General features: G+C 39.0%; 1 protein-coding gene across 3 annotated transcripts in view; it reads left to right on the top strand.

Annotated features, from left to right (window-relative positions):
* LOC114668477 (serine/threonine-protein kinase WNK2-like) overlaps positions 1-27,099 on the top strand; it is a 264,794-nt gene that overhangs the window by 92,500 nt on the left and 145,195 nt on the right. For all 3 annotated transcript variants that reach the window (XM_028824240.2, XM_051921400.1, XM_028824239.2), the window contains exons 10-14: positions 12,293-12,736; positions 12,898-13,101; positions 14,966-15,046; positions 25,350-25,399; positions 25,615-25,777. In XM_028824240.2, coding sequence (XP_028680073.1) covers positions 12,293-12,736; positions 12,898-13,101; positions 14,966-15,046; positions 25,350-25,399; positions 25,615-25,777 — 942 coding nt within the window. The remainder of the gene's footprint in view (positions 1-12,292; positions 12,737-12,897; positions 13,102-14,965; positions 15,047-25,349; positions 25,400-25,614; positions 25,778-27,099) is intronic.

Below are 27,099 nucleotides of genomic sequence, written 5' to 3'. Positions count from 1 at the left end.
AACCATCCCAGTTACGCCAAAAAAGACAAACAACTCTTGTGTTAATTAAAAATGATAAGCGGTCATGCTTAAAAGATCTTGACCAAGAACTTCGGGTTGCGCAGTCAAATATTGAGCCGAATATAAAAACTTTTGTGTTCATTGAAACAAGCGCAGGTATCACATTAATCAGTCATTATGTTATAATAATAATAATTAAGATTGCATAAAAGTAAATATAGTATAGTTTTTATGTATGTATACTTATAATAAATGTATACTTATAATAAAAAATGAAAAATTATTGTAAAATTTGTGTATTAAATTAATATCTATATATCAGTGGCGTAGCTGGAGATCATGTTGCCTGGGGCGGTGAAAAATTTGACGCCCCAAAGCTGAAAAATTTTTTTTTTTGCGCCTCCTCAAGGAACAAAAAAAAAAGTAAAGTACTGTACCGTAGTTTGGACCTCCCCCCCCCCCCCCCCCCCCCCCCCCAGCTACGCCACTGCTATATATTTTAGCTTTTGACGTGCCGCGGAATTCTAGGAAGAACTTGGGTGTGTCGTAGGTGAGAAAAGGTTGCGGAGCACTGCTTTATGGCACGCCATCCATAGCTCTCTCTTCAAGTTATAATTAACATTACATGGAATTGGCAGCCTTCATGCTGCTTGCACAACAGAAAGAACACAAGCCCAGGAAACCTTTAAATATCAAGTGAAAATGATTTCTTTAGGGCTTTAAAATTCAGGACAAATTGTTTTTTTCTCCAGTTTACAGCTAGTCAAAGGGCAATGGCAGAATTTGTAAGACTAACAATATAATATTAATTCCCATGTACTTTGCTGATTTTTATGCCTTGGAACATGTATTGTAATACAGGGGTGTTGACTGTTTTAAAATTGTGGGGTAAATAAAGTTAATGAAGGTAGCATAGTGTTTACTAAAAGCAGGCCCTGATCTTTCTGATTGATCTTCCTTGAAGTAGAAGTTTTGAAATACAGGTTGACTATTTTATCACCGTTGTCTTTCATGTAAGAACTATGCATAAAGTTTAATTCTTTGTTGTATTTCTGTTAATGTACCATTATGTAGAAGTAGCCATAAAAGATAGCTGATAAAACCTAGTACTGTGGTATTATATATACAAGCTACCGTGTTATGTGCTTGGCTAGTCAAAATGACTGAAAGGTGGTGCTTGTGGTATCAGTTGTTAGAGATAGTTGTTTCATTTAATATCATTACTGTGTTTAAAATCTATGTAGTGTAAAATTTGACATGCTCATTTTGAGTGTTCTTTATAAAAAGGCAGAATGGACCGTTAGCAGCGGTGTTATTTTACCTTTTTTATCATCCTGAGGTATCCTGTATTTACTCAACCTGAGGGACTTTGATTATAGCATATGCAAGTGTATATATAAACATGACTGGCAGAAAAAGGCTCAGAAAGAAATGGAAAAGACAACTAAAGCTTCATCTAAGTCTAAACAGGCCTCAGGTTCAAGATACGGCCTAGCAGAGACTGACCTGGAACAGATAGGTCTCAGGAGATCCAATCTTTCGCCTAACACCGTAACATTGCCTCTACCTGAGAGTGAAAGTGCGAATGAGTCGGGCCAAGAGACCTCGTTAATTTCAGAAGGTTCATTGAAACTGAAAATGTCTTTATTTTCCGCACTGTCAACTATGCTCCACCAGCCAGCGCAATTGACTCCGACTGGGCTTGCTACTGCACCTACGGAGCTTGGAGAAGACCGAAGCAGTATACAGTGCATCCAGAAAGTATTCACTGCGCATCACTTTTTCCACAATTTATGCTACAGCCTTATTCCAAAATGGATTAAATTAATTTTTTTCCTCAGAATTCTACACACACCACCCCATAATGACAACATGAAAAAGGTTTACTTGAGGTTTTTGCTAATTTATTAAAAATAAAAAAACTGAGAAATCACATGTACAGAAGTATTCACAGCCTTTGCTCAATACTTTGTCGATGCACCTTTGGCAGCAATTACAGCCTCAAGTCTTTTTGAATATGATGCCACAAGCTTGGCACACCTATCCTTGGCTGGTTTCGCCCATTCCTCAGGTTGGATGGGAAGCGTCGGTGCACAGCCATTTTAAGATCTCTCCAGAGATGTTCAATCGGATTCAAGTCTGGGCTCTGGTTGGGCCACTCAAGGACATTCACAGAGTTGTCCTGAAGCCACTCCTTTGATATCTTGGCTGTGTGCTTAGGGTCATTGTCCTGCTGAAAGATGAACCGTCGCCCCAGTCTGAGGTCAAGAGCACTCTGGAGCAGGTTTTCATCCAGGAAGTCTCTGTACATTGCTGCAGTCATCTTTCCATTTATCCTGACTAGTCTCCCAGTCCCTGCTGCTAAAAAACATCCCCACAGCATGATGATGCCACCACCATGCTTCACTGTAGAGATGGTATTGGCCTGGTGATGAGCGGTGCCAGGTTTCCTCCAAACGTGACTCCTGGCATTCACACCAAAGGGTTCAATCTTTGTCTCATCAGACCAGAGAATTTTCTTTGTCATGGTCTGAGAGTCCTTCAGGTGCCTTTTTGCAAACTCCAGGCGGGCTGCCATGTGCCTTTTACTAAGGAGTGGCTTCCGTCTGGCCACTCCACCATACAGGCCTGATTGGTGGATTGCTGCAGAGATGGTTGTCCTACTGGAATGTTCTCATCTCTCCACAGAGGACCTCTGGAGCTCTGACAGAGTGACCATCGGGTTCTTGGTCACCTCCCTGACTAAGGCCCTTCTCCGATCGCTCAGTTTAGATGGCCGGCCAGCTCTAGGAAGAGTTCTGGTGGTTTCGAACTTCTTCCACTTACGGGTGATGGAGGCCACTGTGCTCATTGGGACCTTCAAAGCAGCAGAAATTTTTCAGTAACCTTCCCCAGCTTTGTGCCTCAAGACAATCCTGTCTTGGAGGTCTACAGACAATTCCTTTGACTTCATGCTTGGTTTGTGCTCTAACATGAACTGTCAACTGTGGGACCTTATATAGACACGTGTGTGCCTTTCCAAATCATGTCCAATCAACTGAATTTACCACAGGTGGACTCCAATTAAGCTGCAGAAACATCTCAAGGATGATCAGGGGAAACAGGATGCACCTGAGCTCAATTTTGAACTTCATGGCAAAGGCTGTGAATACTTATGTACATGTGCTTTCTCAATTTTTTTATTTTTAATAAATTTGCAAAAATCTCAAACTTTTTTTCACATTGTCATTATGGGGTGTTGTGTATAGAATTCTGAGGAAAACAATGAATTTAATCAATTTTGGAATAAGGCTGCAACATAACAAAATGTGGAAAAAGTGATGCGCTGTGAATACTTTCCGGATGCACTATATATGTATGTATACTTGTCCTTTGCCCTGTCTCCTCCACCCCAAACAAACGGGACTGTTTAACATCACACCCCTGCTTTATTGAATTAGGACTGTACTATCATACGTTATCTGCATCTCCATGGGTACTATTGAACCTCATACCCTGGGTTTATTCTTTCGAGCCTGATCAAAATTGTTTCCTAGGTTTATAGTATTTGGACTATATTGCGGGCGGCACGGTGGCGCAGTGGGTAGCGCTGCTGCCTCGCAGTTGGGAGACCTGGGGACCCGGGTTCGCTTCCCGGGTCCTCCCTGCGTGGAGTTTGCATGTTCTCCCCGTGTCTGCGTGGGTTTCCTCCAGGCGCTCCGGTTTCCTCCCACAGTCCAAAGACATGCAGGTTAGGTGGATTGGCGATTCTAAATTGGCCCTAGTGTGTGCTTGGTGTGTGGGTGTGTTTGTGTGTGTCCTGCGGTGGGTTGGCGCCCTGCCCGGGATTGGTTCCTGCCTTGTGCCCTGTGTTGGCTGGGATTGGCTCCAGCAGATCCCCGTGACCGTGTTCGGATTCAACGGGTTGGAAAATGGATGGATGGATGGACTATATTGCCAATAGATATCTCGACTCAATTCCTTCTACACCGCTCCTTGGGAGCTTGTTTTGTTAGAATTAATGTTAGAACACTCTAGATGAGAACAGGCCATTCAGCCCAACAAAGACCGCCAGTCCTATCCACTTATTTCTTCCAAAAAAAAAACATCAAAGTCCCTAATGTCTTACGGTCTACCACAGTACTTGGTAGCTTATTCCAAGTGTCTGTCATTCCTTGTGTAAAGAAAAACTTCCTAATGTTTATGCAAAATTTACCCTTAACAAGTTTCCAACTGTGTCCCCGTGTTCTTGATGAACTCATTTTAAGTTAAGTCTCGATCCACTATACTAATTCCTTTCATAGTTTTAAACACTTCAATCATGTCACATCTTAATCTTCTTTTGCTTAAACTGTATAGGCTCAGCTCTTTTAATCTTTCCTTATAATTCAACCCCTGTAGCCCTGGAATCGGCCTAGTCGCTCTTCTCTGGACCTTTTCTACCGCTACTATGTCCTTTTTGTAGCCTGGAGATGAAAACTGCACACAGTACTCAAGATCATTCTCCACAATCCTGGAAACAGCCTAGTCGCTCCTCTCTGGACTTTTTCTAGAATGGCTATGTACATTTAGTAGCCTGGAGACCAAAACTGCACACAGTATTCCAGATTAAGCCTCACCAGTACATTATAAAGGTTGAGCATAACCTCCTTGGACTTGTACTCCACACACCATGCTATATAACCTAACATTCTGTTAGCATTCTTAATGGCTTCTGAACACTGTCAGGTAGTTGATAGCTTAGAGTCCACTATGACTCCTAAATTCTTCTCATAAGGTGTACTCTCAATTTTCCGACCACCCATTGTGTATTCAAACCTAACATTTTTACCTTCTATGTGTAATTCCTTACATTTACTGACATCAAATTTCATCTGCCACAAATCTGCCCAAGCCTGTATGCTATCCAAGTCCTTCTGTAATGATATAACAGATTCCAAGTTACCTGCTAATCCACCTATCTTGGTATCATCTGCAAACTTACCAAGCTTGTTACTTATATTCATATCTTAATATATATAAAATAGCAGTAGCCCTAGCACTGACCCCTGTGGAACACCACTCTTAATATCGGCCAATTGTGAAGGGGTTCCTCGCACCATCACCCTCTGCTTGCTTCTTGTGTCTGAGCCCATTCTGCACCCATCTAAAAACATCACCTTGAGCTCCCACTTCTTTTAATTTGATGCCCAACCTCTCATGTGGCACCTTATCAAATTCTTTCTGAAAGTCAAGATAAATAATATCATATGCTCCACTTTGATCGTATCCTTTTGTTGCCTCCTCATAGAATTCCAGCATGTTAGTAAAACACGACGTCCTCTTCTGAACCCATGCTGACTGTTCAGAATAACTCCTGTCCTTGCCAGGTGTTGCTCAATCTTATCCTTAATTCCTTCCATTAATTTTCCTGTGATGCACATTAAGCTTACTGGCCTATAGTTGCTTGGATCTGTCCTGTCACCCTTCTTATATAATGGGATGATATTTGCCATTTTCCAGGTCTTTGGAATATCTCCAGTGTGCAGTGACTTCCTAAAAATGTGTCAAGGGTTTATATCTGTACTTGCTAGCCTCCTTAAGAACTCGAGGATAAATATTATCTGGTCCTGGCTTATTTAATCTGAGCAGCAGTTCTCTCTCTACAATTTCCAAATCCCTCTATTACCTCCTTTAGTAGTCCCTGTTACCTCTGGGAGGTTATCCACTTGCTCACTTGTAAACACCTCAGAAAATAAGTTTAGGGCATCCGCTATTTCATTGTCTGTATCTTTTAATTCCCCTTTACTATTTCTGATGCACTTGACCTCCTCCTTGACTGTTCTTTCACTACTAAAATACTGAAAGAATCTCTTAAGGTAATCTTTTGCCTTATCTACAATATTCCTGTCCAACTGTCTTTTAACTTCCCTGATATCCTCCTTAATGGTTGCTCTCATGTTTTCATACACTCTACGACTCACTTTGCAGTCATTAGTCTTATATGCCTTTTATAAAGCAGTTTTTTCGTTTGCAACTGACACTGTTCCAGTGTGGTGTTGAGGTGTCAACTGTTACACTGCTGTACACGGGATCAACCAGCACTTCATTTTATAATAGTTTTTTTTTTCTCCACTCTGTACAATATATTATTTGATTCACCAGATGTTTTGACTGAAGAGTCCTGTATCAAATTATACGAACTGTACAACTTGTTACAACCATCAATAATAGTGAACAAAATTCTCCAAAACACAAAATACAAGTATGGCAAGTATTGTATGTATTGTAAGTATGTGAATTTCCCCTTGGGATTAATAGTGTGTGTGTCTGTCTGTCTGAATAAGATCAAACAAGTCAAGAAACAAGTACTGGATCAACCAACAAAGATCAAAACAGTTTTACAATAAATACAAAAAATGAAAAATTACAGTATTAATATGAACAAACAATTGAACAAAGCAAAACTGGCAACATAATGTGAGTAAAGTACAGTCCTATCAACAAAGAAAGTAAGAACACTTGCATGGAAAAAATAAAATACACCCTTCAAAAAAGTATAAAATGTCGAAAGAACATGAGGAAAACAATTATTAAAGAAATAACCAACAATAGAAAAATTGTGAGTCCAGATATTTTAATGAGGATCAGAAATGTATGAATATCCAAACCATGTGAACACATAGAGAACCAAGTGAAAGTTTCTGGAGGAAAAAAACTGCAGTAGTTGCTAAAACTCCGTCTGTTATTGGTTGTTTTAAGAAGTGAACAGATAGCAAACACATTTTTGATCCTAGTTGTTCTTCAGGGTGAATGTTGCAGCTGAATGAGAACTTATTTACATATTAATTTTTTTAGGGAAATAAGTCTAAACTCTGGGGTTGGTTAATAAATTACTTTCTGATTGGTTAAAACAAGGTATTGTCATACTAATGACCGTGTGGGTTTATTTTGAACTGCAATAGTTATTTAAATAAAAGGCTAAAATGAAACACTATTGCATAAACTATAAAATTTAACCACACTTTTAATACAGCCGTGGCCAAAACTTTGGATTTTAAAGTTTTTCTGTTCGTCTTTTTTAGATCTTTTTCTCAGATGTTTCTATGGTATACTGAAGTATCAGGTCTCAGGTATTTAAGTCCACCACTATAGCTGCGTTTATACAAAATTACCAAAGTTTTGCAGCTTCAGTATGCTTCATGCGATTATGGCAGAAAAACTTGACGTGTTGAAATGATACCACAGACAAAGTATCTTCATTTTAAAAACTAGTAAAAATTCAAAGTAAAATAGTTCACACAGAAATATAGAAAAAATTGGTATTGCAAGAAAAGAAAAGTTCTGTTTGTTTTGTATCTTGTTTGCTTGCATTTGAACCATTTCTAAATGTTCAGAAAACTGTATGCTTATCCCATTTTCATACTGTAAATCAGTCTTTCAGGCCCTGCTAACACTGGGACCTATTCTAAACAACAACCGACTCGATTAACACACTGTATCTTAGTTATAGCAAGAAAGTTCTATCTCATAAACTTACAGAGGTAAAAGAGTATACCATTGTCTATGTCAATGAAAGAGAAAATTATATTCAGATTAAAAAACTCATATTTTGGTTTCAAGTTAAAGCATTAACTTTCTAAGATTGGCTCTTACAGCCACCTTTTTTTCCCCCAAACTGGACCGACACCTTGATTAGTAATAAAGTTGCTGCAACAAGTGCAAATTTCAAGCTTTACTGCAAATGTTAAGCACTATAATAATTAAACAGAAGAACAATACTGCTGAAAATGTTTTTGCTTTATATTCCAGAACTAATTATCCACACGGCTACCAACGATAACATGGTTTAACTGTAGTAAGTGTCTGTTGTCTGGCTGTAGAAACGGAGCTACTGACCTGGAAATCTAAATCAGGACCAGTAAAACACGTTTTTCCAAAGATCAAAGGTTGCATTTAGACCAGTAGGGTTCAGGGTGGAAAGTTTTTATGAATCCATAAAGATTACCTTTTTCAGACTGGTTATTAAAATTTCAACATTGTATGTGTGGTTAAGCAATTTACAAAACAATGTATTTTAAATCAGAGTTGTTCACCATTATAAAATATCTGGAGACTGGATGTTTTTGTCACTGAATCCAAGTATTACTTTTGTTCTCAGCTATCCTGTGTTGTCTGGAATCTGTTGTTTTTTCTGACGTATACAGGTGTTCTAGGACTTATAACTATACTACTACTTTTGACCTGCAATTAGACTGATGCGTAAATGCAATAGTGCCAAGTATTATACTTTCTTTACTTTCAGTGCAGGCATGGGTAGTATCCTGGTCTCATTTGTGCAAATTTGGTTGAATCATCTAATAACGGGGATGTTGGAGGATTATTAACCAAAACAATTTTTTTTGTTCCGATTATACAGTATGCAAAAATTAGAATGTTGAAAAAAATACTTAAGTCCTAGTGTGTGCCAGTGTTTTAAACAATGAGTGTGGTGTCTTTTTAGACTGGAGGAGGAGTATAGGGACTAATCAAGGACTTTGTTAAATGGTGCGACTCAAACCACCTACACCTGAACACCAGCAAAACCAAGGAGCTGGTGATGGATTTTAGGAGGCCCAGACCCCTCATGGACCCCGTGATCATCAGAGGTGACTGTGTGCAGATGGTGCAGACCTATAAATACCTGGGAGTGCAGCTGGATGATAAATTAGACTGGACTGCCAATACTGATGCTCTGTGTAAGAAAGGACAGAGCCGGTTATACTTCCTTAGAAGGCTGGCGTCCTTCAACATCTGCAGTAAGATGCTGCAGATGTTCTATCAGACGGTTGTGGCGAGCGCCCTCTTCTACGCGGTGGTGTGCTGGGGAGGCAGCATTAAGAGGAAAGACGCCTCATGCCTGGACAAACTGGTGAGGAAGGCAGGCTCTATTGTTGGCATGGAGCTGGACAGTTTAACATCTGTGGCAGAGCGAAGGGCGCTCAGCAGGCTCCAATCAATTATGGAAAATCCACTGCATCCACTAAACAGTGTCATCTCTAGACAGAAGAGCAGCTTCAGCGACGGACTGCTGTCACTGTCCTGCTCCACTGACAGACTGAGAAGATTGTTCCTCCCCCAAACTATGCGACTTTTCAATTCCACCCGGGGGGGTAAACGTTAACATTATATAAAGTTATTGTCTGTTTTTTACCTGCATTATTATCAATCTTTAATATTGTTTTTTTGTATAGGTAAGGTGCTGCTGGAGTATGTGAATTTACTCTTGGGATTAATAAAGTATCTATCTATCTTTATGCTTAGCAACTGGTAATATCACTGGTCATTACTATGGTCATGACCATTTAAATGAATAAATAAAAGGACATTGAAGTAAATAAAAAAAAAACAAAACTCTTACAATGCAAATATAAAACAAAATGTAACTTTCTCAGAACAATAGTCATGACCGTGTTAACAATATTCATTAAGTTGAAAAAAAATATACAGTATGTAAATAAAAATGTGGTAATATGTCCACTCAAGTGCCTTTAATCATTACATTTTGGTTCAAGACACCTGAAATTGTTGCAAATGTGTTACAATGATAATACAGGAAAGGGGGGGGGGCTTATTTTTCATGTTACAGTATATATTAGTAAATCCTTCTTTAAAAAAATTACTGACCTGATCAACCATAGAGAATAAATCTTAATTCATCCCAGCATGCATTTCTTTGTGCACCAGACACAATAATTTACTATCGACTAAGCAGATTTGAGCACTCTCTTAAATTGTAGTACCAGTGATTTTACGAATGAGGTTGGGTTATCTGCATTCAAGAATGTTACTGTCAATTGCACCCTTACAAACATATATATTCTAACCATCTCAAGCTACACTGTTTAACACGATAGATGCTTGGTATGGGATGTTTTGAAATTTGTATATTGGCAATGTTTGCAGTGTTTAAAAAATGTACATCTATTCACCTTTTCTAATATTTCCTTAATGCTTTTTAAATACTGTATAGCTCTTACCTATACATTTGAACTCATTCTGTATAGAATAAATACTTGTTTGAAGCTTACAGGGCTGAAGAAAGGTGTAATGCAAATAAAATGAACTTTTTTTTCTATTTTTGTATACTTGTGTCATTTTTTTAGACTGTAAATAAAGTTTTCCTATTTGGAACAACAAACGACATTAAGATTTCTGTGTCGGGGATAATAACTGAAGGAATGTTTATAATTTTAGTATCAGATTTCTGCTGCCTTACTGGATAGCAGTTGAGAGGGCAGTCGAATCATGGCCTGAATTTTGTCTCCAGCTGCACTTACGTGGCTTTATGTAGAAAAGTAAGTCAGAATTTCTTTCTTCCAGCAGGTTCTACTGTCTACCACTACAATTGCTTCTCTGGTCATGAATAAGTTCTGTTCCTGCAGACATTCCTAACCCAATACTGTATTGGAACTTGCAGTGAAAAATCTCTGCAAATGAAAACATAACAAAAGTGTACAATACTTTCTAGTTTATTTAGAAAATATTTAAGACTTATTAATAAAATGATGATAGAGCAATATTACTCTAAATCACAAAATCTATATAAACTAAAACTTTGAACCACAGATATGTACACAATATCAGCCTTATGCTTAAACATCATACAGTTTTTGATAATAATGCAGTGCCTTGTGGAGTTGGGGATAAATGGCACCAATACTCAGTAGTATTTGACAGTTGTTAAATGCATGCTGTCTCTGCTCAGGAGTTGCTCCTGGTGTTGTCAACAAACCTACTTAGGCATACTTAGGACGCTGACAATTACAACCAGCTGGATCTACTGGCCCGCTAAACATCCATCTGATTGTTTGTGATGGAGAGTATTGTGTGGCTGTGTTCGTGCCATTGATTTAAAACTTTTCTATCACAGACATGTGAAGTCACTGCAGAAAGAATACTTTCCCCCACATTTTGTGCTATGCTTTTGATTTTAAAATTAATTTTATACACCTGTAGTCAGTAAAAAATCAGATCATTTTCAAAATGTTACATTTTATGCTATCATTTTTGCTCATTTTCTTTTTTGTTGGGCAGCTTTCTTGTTAGCAACATGGTTCAATGATACCATGTAAAACATGAAAGTATTTTTGGCTGAAAGGTATTTAAGATGCTGACAGGCTGTGTCTGGTATCCAAGATTTTTGGATTAATAAACAAAGCTTTCCTCATGCAGTTAATGGTGCTTTCAGAAGATTTAGGGTGACACTTTTTGCAATTGTTCGTCAAATCTGAATTTTTGATTAACCTCTGGGCTTGGATGTATTGTGTTTTTGACATTCTGGTTTTGACTTCTGCACGATTTGACTACATTTTACAGGTACCAGTCTATTTGTCCTTGGTGCATTTCACCTTTCTGACAGATGTCTTCAAATTTGTTGCTAAGAGTAAAACTGCAACAAAAAAAACAACTGATCAGATAGATTTTCGTCTTGGTATTATATGTAAATTACTATTACAGTTCAGTTTTTTTTGTTTTTTTTATAATTTTCATTTATTTTAGTTTTAGTTTATGATAATAGCCTTGGTTCATACTGCATTGAACTTTTGAATTGAAGTCTCTTTTCAACTTTTCAATTGACTGTCTCTCCCAAAATTGATTTACACAGATATTAAAATGATAAATTAATCTTTCAATTTAATTTTCCTTAATACAAAATACTTTACTGTTTTTATGAATTGCCCATTTGTGATTGATATTAGGAGCTACTTTTATATCATTATCAGTCTTGTATGTTTCAGAAACCTCTTGTAGCAGCATAGATATTGTAGTTTTGTGTCTTAGATGTTGAGCCTTCTGTTGCTTCTCTAGGATTCTTTTGAGATGGGTTACTGGTGACATTTCATCTTTCACGTCTGCTGAAGATTTTCATGCAAACTAGATTTTTTTTTTTTTTTTTTTTTTTACCCCTTTTAATTTCTGATCTTTTTTACTGAATATAGAGGACTAATAGTCTCATACTTGCAGTGTCATAGCTAACCATCCATTTGTATGCAAGTAATATGGTGTGTGTCTTTTCAAATCTCTGGATTGTTCTCAATTCTTGGTTTTCTGTATCTGTATTCTGTGACACGGGCAGAGTGTATTGGTATGCATTATTTATTTGAATTTGGTATACTGTGGTATTGACATTTTGAACTTGGGATAAATCGGGCATAATTGACAAAATGGCATTGAATTCTGTAACTTAACATGAACATTCATAAATGTTCATGTTGGCACAACATCTGAATTGTTCATTTTTTTGATACAAACTCATTACTCTGCATTTCTTGTGCTTTGTTTTGCTTTTTAGTATTGTCAGCAGCTTCCTGTTGCTCCAGCTCTTGCTCCTCATCCTGGATATGATGTCTTCCCACCTGCGTTGTGTAGTATCACCCCTGTGTCTGCTCCCTACTTCTCTTCTGGACCAGCAATATCTTCTGTTTCAGTGCCTCAACCAGTGTCAGTCTTTGTTTCTCAAGCAACTCCAACCATTGGCTCTTCAAACCTTGCTAAGAGCTCCACAACTCAACATTGTAAGGGGACTGTTACTTCTGAAGTCCCTACTGTGCTTGCACAGCCCTGTGTGATTACTCTTCCACAGCAGCACATCCTGGCATCGGCTGTATCATTGGTTACTCCTGATGATACCCTGCCAGTCAGTGTAATACAAAGTTGTGATTCAATTCCTTTGCTGCAGCCGAAGCTGACTCAGATATGTAATCTTCCTCTACCTGCTACTGATACTTCTGGAAAGGTAATATTTGCACTTCAAATTTCTTAGACACATTGTGGGTTATGGTTCATTATAGTCTTGTATTTCTTGGCTTTTAATGGTTAGGGTTTTTTGTTTTTTTTCTTTACATATTTTTTTTTCTGCATATTACCTAAATTCTCATTCTCTTTTTGTACTGTTAGATTCCCAGTGTTAAAGAAGATGAAAAACCTATACAAATCCAAGTGTATTCCACAGCTAATACTGTTGTCCAGCCTCCAGTTCATTTAGATAAAATAACTGGGAGTGGCTTGCTCCAGACTATGCAGACCCCTGTCCCACATGCAGATGGGCCTCATCAGAACCTGATGATGTCAGACCAACCATCAGTAGATATTTGTCAAGAGGTAAAGTTTATCATGTTGTTGAAATACAAACCTCAAATGTTACATTTTTTTCCTCCTTTCCACTCTTTGATTCTGTTTTTCTTTTTTTTTGCATTACATTGCATTAACTGTATTTACAGCCTTTAAGATGTTCCTCTCAGAATACAACAGATACTCTGGGTTGTCTGTATTCTATTAAATTTCATCACCCTTATGAGCAATAAAGCTCTATTCTCATTCTGAGCTCTGCGTATTAGTTTGTAATCTATCACATGTTACTGTAATTTACAGTGAAAACCTTTCTGTGTAGGTTCAGTCTGCTGTCATTTTATAACTATTTTAGTCAGGTCATTAACTGCTTTAATACCGTCAATGAAAAATTAATTTGTGTTTAGGAGGCCTCAGGGGAAGGTGATACTAGAGTTTGAAAACTTGAATGGGCATGTTTGTCAGTGCTGATGGCTATAGCTTCAATACCAAGAATGTTGAGGATGAGAGTATTGTGGAGTTTGGTGAAGTGAAATAACTAGTTGTGTGCAACTTCACGTTAAGGAAGAAGGGAAACATGTTGAGGACATATGAATCTGGTGATGTAGGAATACAGTATGAGACTAGTTGTTGATCCAGCCATTGTGAAATGTGTGACGGTGGCCCATGGAACAGGATGTGTATCTAGTGGTTCCTTAGTTGTTGGAGAGCTTTTAGTCAGATACATGAAGATAATTAAGAGGCTGAAAGTCCAGGCATTAGAGGGTAGTGTGAGAAGTAAATTTCCTAATACATTGGTAGCAAGAATGAATGACATTTCAGAATCATTAGGTGTGATTGACAAGTAGGAAGGGAGATGAATGTGTGTTTGAAAACTGAAAGTTTGTGATCAGGTAAATGGGCCACTAAGACAAAGCAAGTATAATGGTGGAATGGTAAGGTAGAGGTGGCAAATTAGGAAACGAGGATGTGCTTTATAGTGATGGAAAACAAAAAAGGTCACTGGGCTATCTATAAGGAAGAAAGCCAAAATGACAGAAAAGCAGTTGGGAGGCCAGAAGAAGCTAGAAGATGGCAACTTGCAAGTGAGCTGCAGAAACAGAGAACGAAAGAAACGTGTTTGGGATTGTGAATCAAGATTGGAAAAGAGATGCTAGATGTGCAGTAGTAGGAGTGAATTACTTGAACTATGTTAAAGGGGTCTTTGTGATTAATAGTAATAAGGTTAAGGATTCCTGGAAAAAGTATGTGGTGAAGCTCATCAACGTGATTGCTTAAAAAAAAAAAAAAAAAAAAATGTGTGCTCATTCAACTACACAATGGAAAACTGATCTTTGGAGTGGGAGTCTTATAGAGTTAGTAATGAAGGTAATAAGAGAATGCTAGAGAATACAATAGAGCATCAAGTGTAAATTAGAGAAATGCTGTTTGTTTACATCCCTGGGAAGTGAACAAGAGATTGATCTTTTTTTGTTTGGGGAAATTGCAGGAAAAGTATCTGGCAAAGAGAAAGAAACTACATTTATAGATCTGCAGAAGGAATGAGGTAGGCATTGAGAAAGTATGCAGTGATGTCAAAGTATGAAGAATCCAGCTTTGAATGGAAGGTGTGAGGGATCAGTTCAGAGTCTACTTTGTCATGATAGTAATGGAAGTAGTGACTATAAAGGTCAGGGTTCCCATGCATCCTTGATAAAATGTAAAACTTTGAAATGATTTTACATTGTGGAAAACCCATGGAAATTAAGAAAATTATCAAATGACCTGGAAAACCACCTGGAAATGATTACATCTCAAACATGAATCTAATTCTATCTATAAATATTTTAATTGACACAGAAAAATATATCTGAAGATTGTGCAGATAAGTCAAAAGCACTGCCCTATATGTTCACAGGTTGATGGGGCCACAACACAAGCTGGAGAAGGTTCAGTCTGTGCCATGCATGACTCTGGGACCCCCCCACTTGATAAAGCGGTATGGTTATATTATTCAATAACTATATCTCTGCTACGGTAGGTTTGGTACTCTGATCACATTTTTGTCAAATTTTACAAATGTATTTTTTTTTTTTTTTTCTCGGTGTATTATATTTACAAAGAAAATGTTTTCTTCTCCTGTTATTAAATAGTAGGATGTAGGCTAGTAATATTTTGAGAAACTATTGTGTGTCAGTGTTCTCCAAGGAATTAGGAGCTAAACAAACATGCACCATTAGAATTTTAATTTGCTACCTGATGAACAATTTTCTTTATCTTCTGTAAAACCTGTTTGGTATGTTCTTTTGTGGACTGATACATAGCTTTGACAAGTTGCATTCGTATTCGCCCTTGATTGTCGAACTATTTACTGATAATTCGTCTGGTTTAGGAAAACTCCCATAATGCTTTGCAAGACCAGCATGACATCCCCCAGTGGTGTAACAGCCAACATTAGATGGGACGACTCCCGGGTATATGATGCTGATCATTTGCATTACAGACTGGTTAAGAAGCTTGCGCATCTCTTAACTATGTTCTTTCTTTCTTTGATCTCAGAGGCACGGTCGCGCAGTGGTGGGCAGTATGAAGAGCACACAATCGTGCTCACAGTTAGTGTCACTAGTCTACTGGTTGACACACTGAAGATTTGAACACTGGGAGAAAATAGGGGTTAGCAGAGAAACTCGTGCAGATATAAACCGAACATGCAGACTTCATAGAAACCAAAGGTGTTAAGGCAGCTGGTGAACTACTATAACATTCCAGTTTTTTTTACATCTTCTATCAAAACAAATGCTATAGAATATAAAGCCATAAAGACACATTAATATTGTGCATAGTAGGTTAACTCAATTTAAATTGCTTAACAGATAAGCAAATAATTCAGGTTCTCAAATTTTATTTTTATGAAACATACAGCATAAATAATGAGTTACCTCTGATTGTTATCAAACGTGCAGGTCGATGTTAGAGTTCCATGTCAGTATAAGAGAAGGCGGTGCGTGCCCTATGGCACTTAATTAGCCATGTGTAGAATGAAAACAAACCTTGAAAGAGCCTGATGTCTCCACCTCCCCCAAACACAGGAGACTCTATCGAATAGTAGTAATAACCAAACATTTCTTACTATTTACAAGACAATTTTATCTTTTTGTTAGGAAAAAATAGTGCAAAACATCAGCACAGACAGTTTGGAGAGTGACATCAAAAAATAGAATGAGCTGGCGCCTTTAATCGTGACATGCCACTTTGAATTTTCTGCCTTTAACTCTTTTAAGGCTGTTTGTTTTTTTTTTTTTCCTTTTCCCACAGGGCTGAGTATTTTTCCAAAAAAAATGTTTTTTGAGAAGCACACAAATCAATAGCTTCTCAAATAAATCAACATAAAACGACTTGCATATTTTTTTCTCACTATTTTCTCTCACTGTCTCTATACGATTTCGGCATTTCAGCTTTGATTTGATGAAAATATATGTTTGCGCATCTTTGACGGTGTTCTTTTTTTCTTTGATCTTATAGAGTCTCGGTGGTGCAGTGGTGGGCACTGCTGCTTCATAGTTCAGATCGCCATTTTGGCCACAATCGGTCCAGTATAGTTGGCAGATGTTTCCCTAGCCCTCAGGGACTGTTGAAAGATGATTGCACCATTATAATCCAGTCAAATCTAGTTCAGTTAGTTTGTCCAAATTGACTTTAGTGCATTTTGCTGAGTTCGGGGTTATTTAGATAGATTCTTTATTAATCCCAAGGGGAAATTCACATACTCCAGCAGCAGCATACTCATACAAAAAGAGTATTAAATTAGAGTAATAAAAATGCAGGTAAAAAAAGGACAATAACTTTGAATAATGTTAACGTTTCACCCCCCGGGTGGAATTGAAGAGTCGCATAGTTTAGGGGAGGAACGATCTCCTCAGTCTGTCAGTGGAGCAGGACATTGACAGCAGTCTGTCGCTGAAGCTGCTCTTCTATCTGGAGTTGACACTGTTTAGTGGATGCAGTGGATTCTCCATAATTGATATGAGCCTTTTGAGCTCCCGTTGCTCTGCCACGGATGTCAAACTGTCCAGCTCCATGCCAACAATAGAGCCTGCCTTCCTCACCAGTTTGTCCAGGTGTGAGGCATCCTTCTTAATGCTGCCTCCCCAGCACACCACGGCATAGAAGAGGACACTCGCCACAACCATCTGATAGAACATCTGCAGCATCTTATTGCAGATGTTGAAGGATGCCAGTCTTCTAAGGAAGTATAGCCAGCTCTGTCCTGTTGCACAGAGAATCAGTATTGGCAGTCCAGTCCAATTTATCATCCAGCTGCACTCCCAGGTATTTATAGGTCTGTACCCTCTGCCTACAGTCACCGCTGATGATCACGGGGTCCAGGAGGGGTCTAGGCCTCCTAAAATCCACCACCAGTTCCTTGGTTTTGCTGGTGTTCAGGTGTAGGTGGTTTGAGTCGCACCAATTAACAAAGTCCTTGATGAGGTTCCTATACTCCTCCTCCTGCCCACTCCTGATGCAGCCCACGATAGCAGTGTCGTCAGTGAACTTTTGCACGTGGCAGGACTCCGAGTTGTATTGGAAGTCCGATGGATATAGGCTGAACAGGACCGGAGAAAGTACAGTCCCCTGCGGCACTCCTGTATTGCTGACCACAATGTCAGACCTGCAGTTCCCAAGACGCACATACTGAGGTCTGTTTGTAAGATAATCCACGATCCATGCCACCAGGTATAAATCTACTCCCATCTCTGTCAGCTTGTCCCTAAGGAGCAGAGGTTGGATGATGTTGAAGGCGCTATAGAAGTCTAGAAACATAATTCTTATAGCACCACTGCCTCTTTCCAAGTGGGAGAGGGAACAGTGTAGCATATAGATGGCATCCTCCGCTCCCACCTTCTCCTGGTATGCGAACTGCAGAGGGTAGAGGGCGTGGCGTACCTGTGGCCTCAGGTGGTGAAGCAGCAGCCGCTCCATGGTCTTCATCACATGTGACGTCCGAGCGACAGGCCGAAAGTCGGTCAGCTCACTAGGATGTGATACCTTTGGGATTGGGGTGATAAATGATGTTTTCCAAAGCCTCGGGACTCTCCCCTGTTCCAGGCTCAGGTTGAAGATGCGCTGTAGAGGACTCCCCAGCTCCAGCGCACAGGCCTTCAGCAGTCGTGGCAATATTCCATCTGGACCCGCTGCTCTGCTGGCGCAAAGTTTCCTCAGCTGTCTGCTCACCTGCGCTGCTGTAATTGTGGGTGGGGATGTCTCTCCTATGCTGGTATCAGCAGAAGGATGGGTGGAGGGTGCAGTACTCCGAGGTGAGAGTGGGTTAGGGAGGTCAAACCTGTTAAAGAAGTTGTTCATTTGGTTTTCTCTCTTCACGTCTCTCTCGATGGTGGCACCCCGCTTCGAGCTGCAGCCAGTGATGATCTTCATCCTATCCCACACTTCTTGCTGCTGTTCTGCAACTTCTGCTCCAGTTTTCTCCTGTACTGCTCCTTCGCCGCCCTGAGCTGGACTTGGAGTTCCTTCTACACGTGCTTGAGCTCATGCTGATTACCGTTTTTAAAGGCCCTTTTCTTCTGGTTCAAAAGGCCAGTGATGTAATTTGTAATCTTTGGCTTGTTTTTAGCATAGCAGCTTACTGTTCTTACTGGAGCTACAATGTCCATACAGAAGTTGATGTAGTCAGTAGTGCAGTCAACAACCTCGTCAATGTTCTCACTCTCTGCCCCTGCAGGATATCCCAGTCCGTAGTTCCAAAGCAATCTCTCAGAGCCTGCTCTGCCTCAGGGGACCACTTCCTGAATGAGCGTGTGGTTGTAGGTAGGACCCTCACTCTTGGTTTGTAGTGAGGCTGAAGCAGAACCAGGTAATGATCTGCTTTCCCAAGCGCACGCAGTGGGGTGGCACTGTATGCATCTTTAACGTTTGCATATAGTGAATCAATACTTTTTTCCCCGGGTGTTACAATCCACATACTGGGAGAAGGCAGGTAATGTTTTGTCCAGCGTCACATGGTTAAAATCTCCAGTGATTAGCACAAGCGCCTCAGGGTGCTGCGTTTGTAACTTAGCAACAGCAGAATGGATGATGTCACTCGCTATCTCCACATCCGCCCGAGGAGGGATGTATACAATAACAACAATGACGTGTCCAAACTGTCTGGGCAAGTAGTAGGGACGCAGACTTACGGCCAACAGTTTGATGTCCCTGCAGCAAGTGGAGATTTTGACATTTACATGTCCAGAGTTACACCACCTCCTCCTTTGTGCTTCCCGCAGGTACTTGCATCTCTGTCCACTCTAATTGTGCTAAACCCGGGTTGCTCCACGTTAGCGTCTGGGATGGTGGTAGTTAGCCATGTTTCACAAAAACACAACAAACTGCATTCTCTGTAGGTCCTGACATTTTTCACCAGCGCAGCCAGTTCGTCGATCTTATTTGATATTGAGTTCACATTTCCCAAGATCACAGAAGGCACCGAAGGCTTAAAACGCCACTTTCTCGCAAGCTGCTTCATTTTTAGCTTAGTGCCAGCTCTGCTGCCACGATACCGCCTTCTTACCTCGTCAGGTAAATAGGGAACCACACAGACACTGGCATTTGTTCTCGGCGCTTGAAGTTGACTACTTGAATAGACTAGTCTCGACGTGTAAAAATCCATGTCCACGTTATAAAAGTAAAAGTGTCCAGGGAACGAATCCACATAAAAGAAAGTGGTAGGAGTGATCAATAAAAAAATAATAAAATAATACTCTCTGCGGCGCCTGAATCATCAATATCATCAATATTTGAACACTTTCTCCAAACTTGAGGGAAAGCGAATACTGCAGAGTTCACTCCTCACTAGTCATCAGACACATCTATCTTACTAAACCACAGTTAATTTACGCACGGCGGACGCACCGAGGCGCATGCGCACTGCGGCCTTGGCGCCCACCTCACAGTCAAACGCAGCAGCTTCCCAAAACGCAGCGGCGCCTGCCCCAGAGTGAAACGCAGCGGCTTCCCAGAGTCAGTAGGTGGCGCCCAAATAACACAACGTGCTGCGCCGTGGCTGAAAAGTTCTTAACTTTAGTAACAGTCTGTCTTAAATGAGAGACTCAGATATTTCAAGTAAAAAGCACCTTTTTATTTTTTTTTGAAGCAGGGTAAGGAAATGGCAGGCAATTTCTAACATGGTTTTTAATTAGCTTTTGTTTGACACACTGGCTTTAACAAAATTTGTTTTGCAATTGATGTACTTGTTGAAAATTGACTAAATTGTCCTAACTTAATTTTCCATGAGTAGTCACTTATGGATTGGAATTGTATTAGAAAGACAGTTACATAAGTGTCAAATTATTCAAATGTTGTTTAAACATGTGTTTATTGGCTTTCATATGATATTTTTCTACATTAATATAAAATAGGCTAAATAAAAAAAAAAGGCCATTTGAAAACCTCTGTGTGCACACATTTTTAAGAATATGTTGAGCTTTAAAATGGTATGGAACTGGCCTGTAGAATGCTTTCTCAAAAAGAGTGGGAACCCTGTGAGTATTTAAAGGATCGCCGTAGCTAGTTTGGAAATGAGAGGCTTCATGGTATATACAGGAAAGGCCAAGGTGATGATGGTTGGAGGTAAAGGGGCAGAAGGCTTGGAAGTGTTAGCGATCTAGTAAAAGTGTTGGGAGAAACTCAGTCCAATGCATGTTTTGTCAGAAGTAGATGCATAAAAATATAGTTGTGTAAAGGATAGTCTGCAGGAAGCAAGTGAAACCTTTTGTAGAAAGTGTGTGAAAGAGGTACAAAATGCTAAAGTAGTAAATGTAAATTTAGATTTCAGCAATGGAGTTGCTTTGTAAAAGGCAGGAATGTTCTGTTACTTAGATGCCGAGTGCAAATGGAAGAATGGACACAGAACTGATAGTCAAGGTGAGAGGTACATGGAAACATTAAGAGAGCTATACACCTTTCTAGCTACTACCATAGTTTCTCTGGTATTGCAGTGTAAATTTTATTAAAGCTGTGTCTGCAGTACGAACATGTAGTAGATCTGAATAGAGCGCATAGATGAGAATGATCAGATGGATGAATGGAGTGTCAAATAGAATGATGAATGCCAAATGAGAGAAAAACTTGGTGCAAAAGTGTTGTGCTAAGAAGAAAGGAACTAAGGTTGTTTGGGTAGAGATGAAAAGGGGAACTTAATTGGTATAGCTGAGATGGAGAGGATGAGGTCAAAAGATGTGGTTAGAGGTGGCATCTGATGATTTGAAAGCATCATTCTCACCCCATAAAATGCATAGAACTGCTGAAAATAGTGGAAAAACATTTGAGAATAAACCAGCTAACCTGGTTATTTGTTTACTTTTAAGTTTTCATACATGGTTTTTAGCCATGTCAGATGTTTGTGTTGTTTGTCATGACAATTACTATTCAGACTAGTCGGCCATCTTTTTTTAAGCTTTGTTTTGCTGTACTTTTTGTCCAGTATGTAATAGCAATTTTGGTGACTGGGTGCATCCATAGCATTTATCCATCCCATTCCACGAAAAGATTAACTACCCAGTGAAGAGAGAATGTGAAATCTTTGGAAAATAATGGATTCCTGAAACTTTGAATGGTCTAAAAGGGAATGGGCAAGGGCATTCCACATAGGTAAAATGTGTTGGTTTGGTATTTGCTATGTTTTGAGTGTTGCTTATCTAGAGGCAAAGTGGAACATATGGAATAAATTAAAGTTTACTTGTATGTATTTATAGATTTATTGGGTCACTAGCTGTGCTTACTGGTTGAAATCTAAGTAATCAATGTAGACCTCCATGTTAATGTTTGCAATTCACTATCTCTTGTAATACATTTTGTAATGAATGTTGTATTAAAATGCACTGTATTTGTCATTCCAACAGATGGTGCATCACAAACATTTGTTGTAGGAAAATGCATTATTACAAATGTTTTTGATGCAATGCATATGTCTGTTATATGCCATTTGGTATTGGATTGCAAAAAGCAGAGTTAATGTTTATGATGCACTGTTGTAGTGATAGAGCCATAGCAACCGGACAGACACACACTTGTCCTTTTATTAAGGTGGATTACTGTCACATGTGCAGAGTATAGTGAAACTCTTTCTTAGATATGTGACACACACTAGTACCATGATTAAGGTCTATAACTACCTTAACTTCTAAACATCTTTTCCTTACTCAAATTATCAGAATGAATTTATCATTAAAAGACAAACCGAATACAGAAATTCATATGATGTTAGGGTGTACTTGTGTTCTTGCAATTTTTTGCCTAACACTTATGACCCTTTTGATGCATCAGTAAATACTGTAGAAAACTCATAGCTAATTTAGCTTTCTATGCTAGCTTCTAAATTACACTGAGCGTCCAAATTTTCACAAACGAGAGGCAGACTTATCAACTATTATCCTCATACCTGAAACTTTGAATGGATAGAAGGTAATGGCATACTATCCATAAGACACATTTAATCCATCAACAAATCAGCATTTGACTTAAAGGTGTTTAAGAACTGTGGCTTGGCACCGGTAGGTGGAAAGTTCCTAGTTACAAGTCAAAACCATTGGTTATCTGGCATAGTGACAACCCAACACTATTTAAGAAAAACAGCAAGTCCACACTCCCAGTGTGTTATCACCATAACAAAACGTCATGAATGACTCTGATTTTCAAAGATGTTTTAGTAAACTGTTATGCTAATGAAATTAAACAATATTTGGCCTCCATAAATCAAGGATTTAAAGTGCTTGATAATGTTCCAGGACACCCACCTCCCATGGGTGAATTTCATCTGGGCATTAAAGTAGTGTTTCTTCCTACAAAAATGTCACTGATCCAACCAATGGATTGAAGGGATTTGCAGTCTTCAAAGCTTATTACCTGGGGAGATGTTTTGAATGGGCAATTGCTGTAACTGATGATAACTGGAAAGACACTCCTACAGTTCTGGAAGGAATACAATATCTATGATGCCATTAAAATCATTACTGGTTGCATGGAGTGGCACAACCACCCACTGCCTGACCGGCATCGGGAAACAAATTCTAAAATAATTTGCGAATAATTTTAGAGAATTTGAGAAGGATGAGGAAGTTTCTAGACTTAATACAGTTCTTCTTAAACTAGCTAACAATGATTTAGAGCTGAATGGCGATTAGAATATTATGCGACAGCTTGAACTTGTTCCTGAAGAATTGATCAGTGAGGAATTGCTGAAATTGGATGAGCACCAGATTGAAGAGGAAGAAGCTAGAAAACAAGAATGGTAGCAGGAGCCAGAAGAGAATGTAAGATTGTTGATTATTAAAGGTCTAGCTAAGTTGTAGTGTACAGTCAAGTTTTCTCAAAGATTTAGAAGACATGGACCCCATCTAGAACTTTGTGTTAGTAGAAAGAAACTCACAATGTACTTTCTTGATACATACAAATCTAAGATATAAAAAAGAAACAAATAAAGCTTTAGCCATATTCCTGAAAAAAAAAAACTACACCTGCATCAGAAGAACCTCTTCCAGGACCATCAAGAGAAATTTAATTTGAATGATAATGTCAGTGTTTGCTGTTCTTGAATTTGCAAAGGACGGTGATTCTGATCTACCTCAGCTGTCTGATGATAATTCTTTTATAGCTTTTCAGGAGAAAAAAAAGTAAAAGGTAATAAGTTTAAAACTTAAAACATTAGATAATTTTAATCATTGTTTTATTTAATAATGAGTGAACCCCACTGAATTTGCTTCACCTCGAGTTTAGCTAAATAAGTTAGTCAATAAGAAAGGAGAAACTAAACTAGTTTTGAGTGGATTGTACTGGTGCAATAGTCTTGGCCCTGAGGGCTAGGGAAGTGTCTGCAAATGATGCTGGACCGATTTATTGTGGCCAAAATGGTGAACTGTGCCGTGAGTCTGCAGTGCTAACCACCGTGCCTCCATAAAATAAAATTAATATTATGACCCCACTGCTGTGGTGCTATATCCATTGCCAAGTGCCAGTAGATCATTTACATTGCTCTTTTATTTAGCTTGCTATCCTTAAAAGGGCTGCTAGGTGTTATGGAGTTCAAGTATTTTTTAGACTTTGGTAACCTTGCCATTTTGTAGGCTCTCTTGCAGCTGGCTTATAAACTGGCTATTAGCACGGTTGAATGCCAACTGCATACTTTTCATCCCTGACCGATACATCTTGTCATTGTTATGTGGCTGTCTGTCCTTTCTTGAAACGGAACGGAAACTCTCTTCAAAATGTATTTCCGTTGCAGGGGCCTAGTCCGCTGTACCACCTTACAACGGAGCACTCATATTTGAATTCTGTGCTATCTGATAACACAGCAAGGATATTAAGTGTTGCACTATCATGCAGCAAGAATGTTAAATGCTGCATTTCTGGGTGGTGATCTGTCCTTTTGGGGAGCTGCATATGTACTGGTCTGTATCTCCCTTCACTAATCTCTGCTCTGAGACTCTTTCCACTGCTGCTTTGTAATCAGTTTCTTACTTTACATGCATAGTTTTACCAGTGGCCCTTGCTCAGACTGCTTACCTGGGGTCAGTGGCAAATTGATCTGTTATACTTTTCCCCAGTTCAAAGAGCCAGTAAAATCCTGCATGCTCGGGCTAGTTGTTCTTAGCATTTGGTGGAGCTGCAAAGGTAGCAGTCATTTGTCGGTTTTCCTTCCTGTAGTAATGCTACATCCAACAAATGGCCACATACTAACAAGTTTAAAAAAAAAAAAAAAAAAAAAAAAAAATTGTACTCACCAAGCTCCAATCTCCAGGGCACTGATTGGCTCTACCACATAGTACTCTTTTAAATTCGCACTTCATATAGCTGCCATGGCTCAAACTTTTTTCTTCCATCAAGAAGATAGACATGGTTGTAAATAATAATAACAAAAGATCTGTTATTTCAGAGTTAAATATTTTCTGACTCTTGGAGGGGCCTTTGAGGTTTTATTTTGGTGAGCTAATTCTTATGCATTCGGCCTACATCACCTTCCCTTACACATGGCTGCTGAGACTCAAAGATTGGTTTGTACTGTTTTGTACAGGCAGTTAAAGTATGCATACTGGTGACCCCCAACAGACCCACAGAGTCTCGATTGCAAAGACCTCAACATATGGCTAAATGGCTGGTCCCAAATGAAGCCGTAAATCGACATAGCACTTCATTTTTTGTTCTGAATTGTGCAAATGAAACTTAAAATCTTTGTTCCATGTAATTGTTGGTAAAGGTTTAAAAGCTTGTTTTTCCTGATATGTGTTTAATCTATTTTCTTACCTATTTTACAGAGTTCTTTGCAAGAAAAATCTCTCCCATTGCACAATTGTTACTGTGACAGGTAAACAGACTTTTATATTACCATACAATAGTAATAGCAATGGATTTACTCGTAAGACTAATACAAGCATCCTTCTGCTTTCAAGTAAGCATTATCTATAGTTTTAACCATCAGTCTTATCCCTTTTAAGCTTTATAAAGGGAGAATGCAGTCTTAAAATATATAATAGGCTGTTTTAATTTGACAATTCTTTTATTCCTTCATCTTTGTTCAAGCATGAATTCAGATGTTGCTTCAGGTAAAGAAATGAGTGATGGCTGTGATGGAATGCCTGGTGGAGGAAAGCATGAAGGTAAAGTGAGGAGACATCATCGCAGATCAACAAGAACCCGTTCCCGGCAAGAGAAGACCAGCAAGGCCAAGCTTACCATATTAAATGTTAGTAATTTGTTGAATATCTGAGTCCTTAACACATTTACCTTAAACTGTCTTCTGTTGGGGTTGTATAAACACAGTGATGAAAAATAAATTGGGTTCAATTGAACCAGTTTAAAGTGAGCTCATCTTATTGAAGAGCTTGTCTCACTCTCCCCATAGTTAAATATAACTGAAAAACAATCCTATACTCTGCAATAGGGGTTGCACCCATCCCAGCAGCAAGGCAGAAACAGTACCTGGATGGGGGCGCCAGCTCATTGCAGAGTGAATACGAGCATACATATACAATAGGGACAGTTTACGTACACTAAATCCCCCATCCTCCATGCCTTAGGAAGGAAACTGAAGCATGCAGAGTAAACCCACCAAGGGAACATACAAACTCCAAGCAGGGATCACCTGGAACTTGACCCCTTTAAAGTGAAGCAGCAGAGCTACCGCTGCACCACCGTGCACCCACATATTTAATACATGATTTAATGCATTTCATCATGAAAATGATAGAGTATTTATCTTAGTATTCCAAATGTTCAGAGAGCTGTAATATCATGAAGTTAACATATTCTGTGTGGCATTTGCTACCTCCAGCTCCTCTCCGTGCAAGAGGAAGACTGTTTAAGAACCACATAGCAATTAGTGACACTGTCAGGGAGCACTTAATACAAAGCAGTTAATGTGCTGCATTAGTTACAATGGGGTCTGAGGAACTCTAGTAAATTAAACATCGATTTTAAGATGCACTTTATAACATTCTACTTTACTGACAAAATAAATGTGATTAAAGTCAATATTTCGACTTTAATCTCAAGTCTTTTTATACCCCTTTTTTCCCTGCCTTGCATCCAAACCTGCTTCGTTTGGCTCCAGGTTTCTTCCGATCCTACTCTGGATAAGTGGGTTTAGAAAATGTATATATTACTCCTAATCTTAGGTGTGGTTTCTGTCATTTTGTGCATGTCCATACTCCTGTTACCTGCTCTTACTCTTTTCTGTTATTATGGATGGGCTATTCAAGTCTCAATACCCCAAACCTTGACACTGCATTCTTGTTTTTCTTTGTTTCCCCTCAGTAGAGCTAGGTGGGTTCTCCACAATGATTCAAGCTTAAGAGCCTTGTTCTTCCTAAAACCCCATGATTTTCATGATCACACCTATTTTGTAATTTTTATTTTTACAGGCCTGCAGGTGGCAAAATTCTGTCTATAAATGTTATGTGTCAGAGATGGAATCATAGATCAGTTACGGCTAGTAGAAAATTAAGCCCAGTATGGGAGATTTTTGAATGCAATATTGAAGGCATTCATTAGAAGCACATTGTCTTG

This window comes from Erpetoichthys calabaricus, chromosome 18 (assembly GCF_900747795.2).
Source record: "Erpetoichthys calabaricus chromosome 18, fErpCal1.3, whole genome shotgun sequence".
Lineage (NCBI taxonomy): Eukaryota > Metazoa > Chordata > Cladistia > Polypteriformes > Polypteridae > Erpetoichthys > Erpetoichthys calabaricus.
Note: the sequence above shows the minus strand (reverse complement) of the source record. Positions and strands in the feature narration are given on the sequence as shown.